We start from the raw sequence: 9,588 nt of genomic DNA, 5'->3' as shown, positions 1-9,588 counted from the left end.
ATTACAGAGATACAATGGAAATTATGGAAAATTTAATTTGACAATTTTGACAACTGACGTCTTGTTTTTTTAAATAAAAGCACTGAACTCATTTTTACAGCCAAACATTTTCTTGGTTATTTCTGCATCTGTGATATTCTTGGGATATAAATAGAAACTAAAGTAGAACTACAAATAGTAATCCAGTAGCATCAAGCAGGCGTTTTAAGTTTTATTTCACTTATTAACCGACTTCAAAAAAGGAGGACCTTTTGCGTTGGGGCGCAAAATAACCTTTTATAGGTACTTACCTATTATAGGAACTAATTAGGTAGATATTAGTTTCGGTTTTTAGGTACACTTTATACCTATTTTACATTTATTACATTTACAGCTTACTAGCTAATAGGCAAGGTATATTAAAAACTGGCCAAGTGCGAGTCGGGCTCGCGCATGAAGGGTTCCGTATCATTGACTAGGAAAACAACATCAGGTAGGTACCTACACAAATATATTGTAACCTTTTTGATATCAAGCAAAAATAAGCAAAAAATGCCATTTTTGTATAATACATAATTAAGTGGGTCTCGTTAATATATTTTATTGTTTATTATTAAAGTAAAAACAACTGACTATTTTGTAAGTTGGTATCTCAATTTCTTGATATCAAGCAAAAAATTCACTTTGTTGTATGGTGGGTGGGTGTCCCCTTAAATATTTAAGTAAGTACTTTATTTTTTTTGTATTATTTTCTTGTTATAGCGGCAATACATATTTGGTGAATATTAAACTGTCTAGCTATCGAAGTTCTTGAGATACAGCCTGGTGACAGATGGACGGACGAACGAACAGCGGAGTCTTAGTAATAGGAATAGGGTCCCATTTTTTACCCTTTGGGCACGGAACTCTAAAAATACCTAAAATATATTTTACATCGCGTTGCGTTAGTCTTTTAATTTAATTTTCGATAATATATTTTTTTTATAAGTTAATAAAATGTAAATAATAATTCTTTGTTTTTTTCTTAGATTCACGTCATAAGTACTAGAGTTAACACTTGTGTTGAAGTTGTATCTACTAATATTATAAATGTGTGCAAGTGTGTGTCTGTTTGCTTGCCCGTCTTTCACGGCAAAGCGGAGCTACGAATTGACGTGATTTTTTAAGTGGAGACAGGTAGTTGGAGGGATGGAGAAGACATAGGCTACTTTTTGTCTCTTTCTAACCAACCTCCAACTTCCCTACAATGGGGGGTGTAAGTTTGTATGGAGCATTCCGCAATTTTCAAGGTATTAGAAAGCTAAAAATTGGTATGCAGGCGTTGTGACTAACAAAAAATCGTGCATCATTTTTTTTTTAATTTGGCCCGCGAATCCTGCAAAGAGTGGGTCATATTTTATATGGGACTTTTCACAATTTTCAATAAGGTAGGAAGCTAACAATTGGTAGATTAGCAAAAGGGGGTTTCACCGAATTTAACGCGAGCGAAGCCGCGGGCAAAAGCTAGTCATACATAAATCACAAATTCATAATAACATGAATCATGGACAGATGGGGTAAAGTCTACCACATAGTCATGTTTCTATATTTACCTACTGTTAATACGTGTACCAATGAGTATGAAACATTCTTGTGATGATGAAATGCCTGATAATTTGTAGAAACCTGCAAAAAATACACGTCATAGGTCCATACATCAGTAGGTACCGAATCGGCCTCTTACTTCAGTAGGCCGGAGTACGAGTAAGATAGTGGCTGAGTTCGGATAGGGACCCAGACCTACGGGGTATAATGTAGAACCCTTGCCCGGGATACGGATGAAGACCTCAACGGTTGCAGAGGCGAAGATGGGAGCCATCGGTACGGCATTGCAGGATGGAAGAGGCGAGTCACGGGGACTGTAACCTGGAAACTGACAGAGGGCAGCAGTAACTGTCAGTACTATTTAGGCCGGAGCCTGTCCTCCAGGAGTCCTAGTACGGCTTTGAAATAGACTAATCTGGGCGCAATTCCACTCGCGTCAGACAGAGTACTGCGGGGCAGTAGGCAAGAGGGATCACTGCTCTATTTTTCCCTAAAAAGTAACATGGAGGATGCTACACCGACAAGAGCGTGGCTCTTTAATTAGTGATGAGGTTCATACACACACGCGCGCCGCTAGCAATCCCTAATGGGCCATCCCACAAGTGGCTAATCAGTAGTCAAACTGCAGGGGTTTTTAATACTTACAGTGCGCGGTGTCTAGGGAATAAGTGGATATAATGAGCCCTGGGTATAGTGATAACCACGTAGGGCTTTATTGATAAATTACATTCTAATGTGATTTTTGTCAGCAAAACCTTACAAGTCACAACAGACTCGCTACCTACCTCGCTACAGATAAAAAATTGAGATCTCTATAACTATAGGTAACTTACGTATTTAATGTATAAGTTCTAACTGGATATTTGCAAAAAGACAAAAAATATCTAAAATATTTTAGCGTTTACGGTAAATAACACATAAACAGCCTCTATGCGTCCCACTGCTGGGCACAGGCCTCCCCTCAATCAACCGGAGGGGTTATGGAGCATACTCCACCACGCTGCTTCACTGCGGTTTGCTGGAGGTGTTTTAACGGCTAATAGCCGGGACCAAGGCTTAACGTGCCCTCCGAAGCACAGAATCATCTTATTTTTTACTTAAAATAAAATTAGGAGGGATCTGCAGGAATCGGGGCCAGCGACTTCCGGTGTTCGAAAAACTACCCATAAACTACATTTTCTCGTCCGGCTATAACAACCTGCTTTTCAAAGCATAAGTACTTTGTTAGCACTCTAAAATAAAATGACAAGATTTAGCTTAACATATTTTTATTTGAGATACTAATTACAAATATGAGAAATCCACTCATAATTTGAAAAAAATTGCGGTGATCGAAATATCGAGTGGATCAATTTAATTTTCAAGTTGATTGGTAGATATATTACATTTTTTAAAATAAAATAATAACTATAGATTAAATAGTTAACCTAAGGGTAATTTATGCGTATTTGGCTTGGAGTTTCTGTGCGATTTCGATGTACTGCTTCTTGGCCTCATCGGGAGACATACCCTTGCGGTTTGTCCACGCCTTGAACTTCGCCTTCTCCACCAGACCACTGGGTTCACCTGGAGACAAAAAAAACATTTACTACAAATTCAAATTAAAAAATATATTTATTCAGTAGGTAACACAGTAACATAGTTACACTGTGAATCGTCAACTTTTACATAACGAACGTCTCATCCGCCTAAAACTACTGCAGCTTCTGACAACCTGTATAGCCGGGGAAAAGAAGCTGCAAGAAAACCCTCGGCACAAGGCCCTAGACGTTCTTTAAAAAAATAAACTTAAAATAGTTTTATACAATTGAGTAACTTAGTTAAGTTTGCCTGCCGGAATCGGCACCAATATCAGTTCTCAGACAGTAAATCTCATGCATTCATATCTTCTAAATAATCACTAACTTTTACATAGTTGCATCCTGGCATCATCATAGAATAAGGTATAATACTACGTATAGAACGGCAACTTTCCGCTCCCCACCAGCGTCTGAGATAGGTTTACCTCACCTCCCCTCGGACAGTTTAGACTTTAATCGTAGAGCATCAGACGTCACACACACAGATGCGCGTGTACGATAACGACAATGTGTGGTGTCTGTGTAAAACAGTGGTTGTTTGTATGAAGTGTCCGGGGTGTGGTATCATCTTGCGGATGTGTGCGATCGCGGCAGTAAAAAAGCCTTAAAAAGAACTTTATTACCTAACCTCTACGAACATAAGACCAGAGTACACGAAAGAAAAATTTAAAAAATAATTTGCTTCAATCCTGACACACTTTTCTTGCTTCGTCCACATTCAACAAACGCTTCATACGCGCACGACGACGGTTCAGATCGTAGGTACTGATATTTTTCTAGGGAAATCTCAAATTTGGTCAATGTACGTCCGACTAGGTCTTCCTCTGCCAGCCCTACCATCAACCTTCGCTTTATATACTGGCTTTCGTAATCCTATTATCCTAATTAAAACACATAATAACGGGTTCTTACCACGTTACTATCAAGGATATCAGACTCCCGTACATATCCCTGATAATAACGTGGTAACAACTCAGTATTATGTGTTTTAATTATGATAATAACCGGGTAAACCTTAAACAATCCTATAATCCTTCGTTTGCTCTACGTGTCCAAACCAACTTAAAACATTCCCTTCTCACTCTATAAGGTAAAAAATTATAAGGTAAAAACGAGACTAAAACATGAGTTCGAAAAAGTCCATTATTACGTCTGCAGTCTGTAGGTATATATATGAGCATCTTATAACAACTAAGGTAAGTACAAAAAACGTCATAAACTTGCTGCGACTACTTATACAATTATCTTATGACCATGAACGTTAAAATTACGCAATATTTTGACGTGAATGCACCTATTTTGTGGCGTAGACGTCTGCTCGCAGTAACCGCAAATTGTACCTTTGCTGAATCGCACTTAAACTGACCACCTGACTTCTATTTTAGGGTTCTGAACCTTAAAATGAAAAACGGATCACTCTGTTGTCCGCCCGTCTGTCTGTCAAGACCATTTTCTCGGAAACGCGTGTGTATCAAGTTGATTAAACATCCAAAAATCGTTTTGTTGTTCCATCACAAAAAAAAGTTTTTGCGATTAGGTACAAACTCGCGCAGTTGATAAGCTAATCACGGCCTATGTCGATGTATAAGCAGTTTTTCACCCGAAAAAATAATATTTTTGCAATTACAAACTTTAGAAGTTATTTTGAGTTGTTGTTGCAGTGCTTTCCTCTACTTTTAAGACCTCTGTAAAAACATCAGGAATGCAATAAATATATTATCTTATCCAATCGCGATCTATTTTTATGTAAGGAACCCTCGGTGCGCGAGTCGCACTTGACTGGCTTTTTTCTTTTAACTCTTGAGGTTAAGGTTATTATTATCTCTGAATTGTTTAGGCCACATTTCTCGACAGCTCGAATACTGCATACGAAACACTGCCTTACCCCGTGCGCGCTCACTTACTCCTTAACGACTTAAGGCGTAAATAGACTAAACTAATGACCCCATCGGAGGTGAGGTGAATTAACCTCGTTCAATTAATGTCGATTTACCCCGGGTGACATTCAAATTTAAATTCACAAAATATCTTTATTGAGTCTCACTATCCGGGAAAAGAAGCTGCAAGAAAAACGTCGGCACAATGCCTTAGACGTACTTTAAAAAACCCGTAAAATATTGTAAGTAAGTAGGTACGTATTTAGTAATTTGGCTGCCTAATATCAGTTCCCAGACAATGAATCCCATGCATGCATTCACTATTCGCCACTACACTATTCTGCTAACCACCCAATGGCTCAAATTATCTTCAAAACGTTTTTACCAAATCCCCTGGTAGTTGCGGCTTCCGAAAACATCCCGCTCAGGGACGGTACTGAAAAGTATCGGCGTCCGAAGGACATAATATACGATCCCGACGCGACCCGATTACCTAGCAATAGAGGCGGTCAATCAGTTCGCGACACCAAACACTTCAGAACCCCGATACCGACCCCGCCGGCGATTTCCCTCATTCAGCGCTTATTAGGGTCGGTTATTTTTTTCGTATATTCTCCGTCTCAGACGACGCCCTGAGCCGAGGTTCGCGCCCAACTGGGCACCCTCAGACCTGTTGTCTAAATTTTGTACCGGGTGAGAGCCGCGCTCAGCGCTCCCCATTTGCCCGGCCAAACCAGGCCACGTCAAAAAAATCAATAAGTAATTAACATCAATACCGTGACTCATAAAATCATACTCATTCAACCTGATTATTTTTTATTAGTCACCCCATTGTGTTGTGACTTGTCCCCTTTGTTCGAACAATCGGGTAAATCGTCGTGTCTAATGTAAATAGTTATTGCATATCGAAACGATAAGTTTTGACTCATAATTGAAGGATATATGCTTATCACTAATATACCATGCTTACTATCTCTAGTCTAGACATAGACATAGATATGATTTAAAGCAGTTATCATAACACCTGGGAATTTAAAAAAGGCCACTTTGAAACTCTTCATCTGATAAAAAGCAATATTGCAATTTTACATTTGCGCATATAAAAGTAAATGCGCAGCGCAAAATGTCGACAATGTTAAATACCAATATCTACTTGTTTTAGATGCAAACATTTTTGGTAATTTCATCTTCTTATGACTTATTTAATATCTGTTATTCAATACTTACTGATGTTGACATCTCCGAAGTTGGCCTGTTTGAAGAGGGAGTAGAGAGCCAGGTTCTCATCGTCTGAGGGCTTGGTCTTCCAGTTCCTCACGGAGTCGGAGACTTGCTTGAATTGCTACAACAAAACCAGTTCTTGAGAATCTTGGAAGTAACGGAAAATTGAAAGTTTCTTAGAAAAGTACTGCGTGAGGAAAAAGTTATATCTACTTACATAATGTAACTAAGTAGATGTCTGTATCAAGTTACAATATTAACATCTTGTACAGTCATGAACAATATATGTACTCACTTTAGGACGCTGCGCTGTCGCACTAACATATTTGACATTTAGTGAGACTTACAGTTAAATTTGCCAAAAAAGTTAATGTGACATGGTACCAAAGTCATAATGATTTTATCTTTTGAGTGAATGTGTAATAGAATTAGCTCTGTGATACTTTTAAAATCATATATAGAAGTTAGATGAGTAGGTAGGAAACTCATAGGTAGGTAGGTACCTCCTTAGTAGTTTTTATAAGTAGAACTACTTATAATTAATTTTGTATAACATACTTTCTTTCCTATGTAACAAATTATTGTTTGCACATTGCAGCTCTCAAATAAATCATTTGATTTGATTTAGTCTTTAGGTTAGTAGCTAAAGTAAATAAAAATAATATTCAGGTCTTGGTACTGTTTAACTCACCTCATCCAGAGACATGGTTGGTGTTTATTTGATTGAGATCTGTAACAAAACATATTCAAAGTTATAACAGAATTTCTGAGGAATAGGTATGCCTATTTTCTTCTTTCATACTTTTTAGATCGTAATTTTTCCGTGGGCGGGTTTTAGTTTTTAAACTTAAGTATATTTTTATTTATTTTAGTTTCTTTGGGAAACAAACAGTTTTATTTTATGGACAATGAGTCAAAACGTCCCCCTCCACCAACGGAATCCAGACATATCTCATTTGAAGCGTCTTAGCGAGTTGATATTTTTCTTCTATGGCGACTTTCGGGTTTTTAATTATGATTTTGGATACCTCCTGGTACATCAGTGTTTTATTTGATTCCTAAACCCCATGGATGTGGAAGCTAAAATCAATTGGTAGTCTTTTTATAGACACTAATGAAACTACTTACACGTATAAAGTATCTGTTGGAAGAGGGGGACGGGTCTCATATAGTTACGGTCATTATCCTTTAAATAAATAAGTAAGTACGTAGTTATTTATTTAAGGAAAAGCAGGTTACTATTGAGCCGCCACAGGCCCTGACAAACATTGCTCATGTAGCGACTACTCGTGATAGTTCTACTGTTGGGAGTACGCGTGTCTTACATCGTAGTAGGGTTCGAATCCCGACTTGGTCTCTAAAACACTGCATTTAAATTTGAGTTTGAATTAAGTACAGACTCCCGTACTTGTGCCCGGTTAACAGCAATAACATGGGACTTAAACATAGCTGGCAAGGTGTGGGTGTATCAGGTGTACGTTACATCTATAAAAGTCTGCTTACCCCTATGGGACTACAGACGTGATGCTACAGCGTACGTATGTCAGAAAAATCACAAACAAGACACATCTTTGTTCACAATCTGAAGAATTCGCAAGGAATTGCAGTGTTACCTACTTATAAAATGAAATGTAGGTAACGTATTTGGTTTGCGGGCCCGTTGCGCACGCGCCGCTTTTAACATTCCGCGGGTTCGATGACCGGGTTGGCAGCGGAAACTGGAGCCATTACTGCTTTCCAACGCGTTGACACCAGTTTTAACAATAATGTATACTATGGTAAGTGTATAGGGATGTATTTTGCTCTTATTTATGTGCGTGGTCGATGTTAGGTAAACTTAGAAAGCATGTCGTAAAAGTTGCCTGAGATCACCCAGTGTCTTTTGGATGACTGGATCAAACAGAAATTGTAAAATCTAATCTAATCTAGCCTACAAGATCCCACTGCTGGGCAAAGGCCTCCCCTTCCTCTTTCCATTTTTCGCGGTCCTGTGCGTACTCCGGCCAGTCTCTCCGGCAAGCATCCAAGTCGTCACGCCATCTCTTTCGAGGTCTACCACGACGCCTGTACTCGTCATTAGGCACCAAATGCGTGACGATCCGTGCCCACCGCTCAGGGTGCATGCGACAAACATGTCCGGCCCAATCCCACTTAAGGCTGGCGGCTTTTCGTCCCACATCAGCGAGTCCCGTTTTTGAACACAATGTTGTGTTTCGGACTCGATCAATTCGTTTGACACCTAACACACTACGCAAAATTCGCGAAATTGTAAAATTTTTGGTCCTTGAATCTGATCGATTGCCAAACATATTAACTACGACTACGTATCAGTTAGATATTATTGTTTCATCAACATCATTAATCATTAGTAAGCCTGAAACGTCGAAATAGAGATAATACGTCAATATTCCATTTACAAACAGTTGTACCTGCCTGATTAGACTGCCATTTTACAAAATAACAGGCTCGATTAGCAAATACGCAGTTTAATTATACGTATTTTTGTTTAGAACTAAATAACTTAAAAAGTCTACAACACACATAACTCACGTCTACTTCCCACTGTGATAAGCAGAGACTATAGAATTCTATTAGCATTTTATCATTTCCATTTACAAAGTCCACAGTTATTCATAAATCTCAAAGATTTGCTATATAAACTGTTTTTTTTCTGGGTTAAATCAATGCAAAGAATTCACATCAGAAACACAATTAGTATGTAGGTGTTACAGAAAGTCGTTTACCATCAAATAACTACGTAGTAGGTACGTAAACAAAAAACTAAGTGAAATTATGGTAAAAAACTTAGGCAGCAAAATATTTGTTAGGTACCTATGTTATTTGGAAAACTAACAACAGTTACCTAAGGTTTTTTTTTGTTTACTTAATGCACCTTTGAATTACAGTTCTGACACGTAGCATCGCTAAACCACGACTGGTTTGTCTCGATGGCAAATAAGTACAAAATAAGTAATCAGGAACTATGCTGGAAAGTAATAAAAAGAGAAAAAAACTTTTGAAAAACGAACAACTCACCTAAGTTAAAGAGAAGCTGGTGCGAGCTCGGCACAATGACTGAAAAACTTCGCATCAGCTCTCGCGTTAAATTCCCGCGATTCGGTCCTGAAAATCCGACGAGGCCCAGGGCTGTCACACTTTAATTTTAAATATTTGAAATTCATATTTAAGTACTATATAATTACATCTTGTGTTGGGTGGTATGGGTGCTGCAAAAACATCAAATATGGAAATACTACAACGCTTCCAAAACGGAGTGCTCAAATCAATAGCGCGAGCACCTTGGTTCACTCGCATGGACGAACTTCACGAGTACCTTGGAATGAGGA

The 9,588-nt window shown here is 38.4% G+C and overlaps 1 protein-coding gene across 1 annotated transcript; it reads right to left on the bottom strand.

Moving 5' to 3' along the window:
- Positions 1-2,814: 2,814 nt before the first annotated feature.
- LOC126367403 (putative acyl-CoA-binding protein) lies at positions 2,815-9,372 on the bottom strand. The gene is made up of 4 exons (XM_050010913.1): positions 9,278-9,372; positions 6,933-6,971; positions 6,248-6,362; positions 2,815-3,129 (listed from the first exon to the last, which is right to left on the bottom strand). Exons 2-4 carry the CDS (start codon positions 6,945-6,947, stop codon positions 3,002-3,004), a joined length of 258 nt encoding a protein of 85 aa, XP_049866870.1. The 5' UTR covers positions 6,948-6,971; positions 9,278-9,372; the 3' UTR covers positions 2,815-3,001.
- Between the last annotated feature and the right edge of the window lie 216 nt (positions 9,373-9,588).

The sequence above is a fragment of the Pectinophora gossypiella genome, chromosome 6 (genome assembly GCF_024362695.1).
Source record: "Pectinophora gossypiella chromosome 6, ilPecGoss1.1, whole genome shotgun sequence".
NCBI classification, from domain to species: Eukaryota; Metazoa; Arthropoda; class Insecta; order Lepidoptera; family Gelechiidae; genus Pectinophora; species Pectinophora gossypiella.
Note: the sequence above shows the minus strand (reverse complement) of the source record. Positions and strands in the feature narration are given on the sequence as shown.

Bases quoted from the DNA above. Each gene is read 5' to 3' on its own strand.
- LOC126367403 (XM_050010913.1), bottom strand. The intron at 3,130-6,247 runs GTAAGTATTGAA...TTTTGTCTCCAG, and splicing joins CTTCGGAGATGTCAACATCA to GTGAACCCAGTGGTCTGGTG.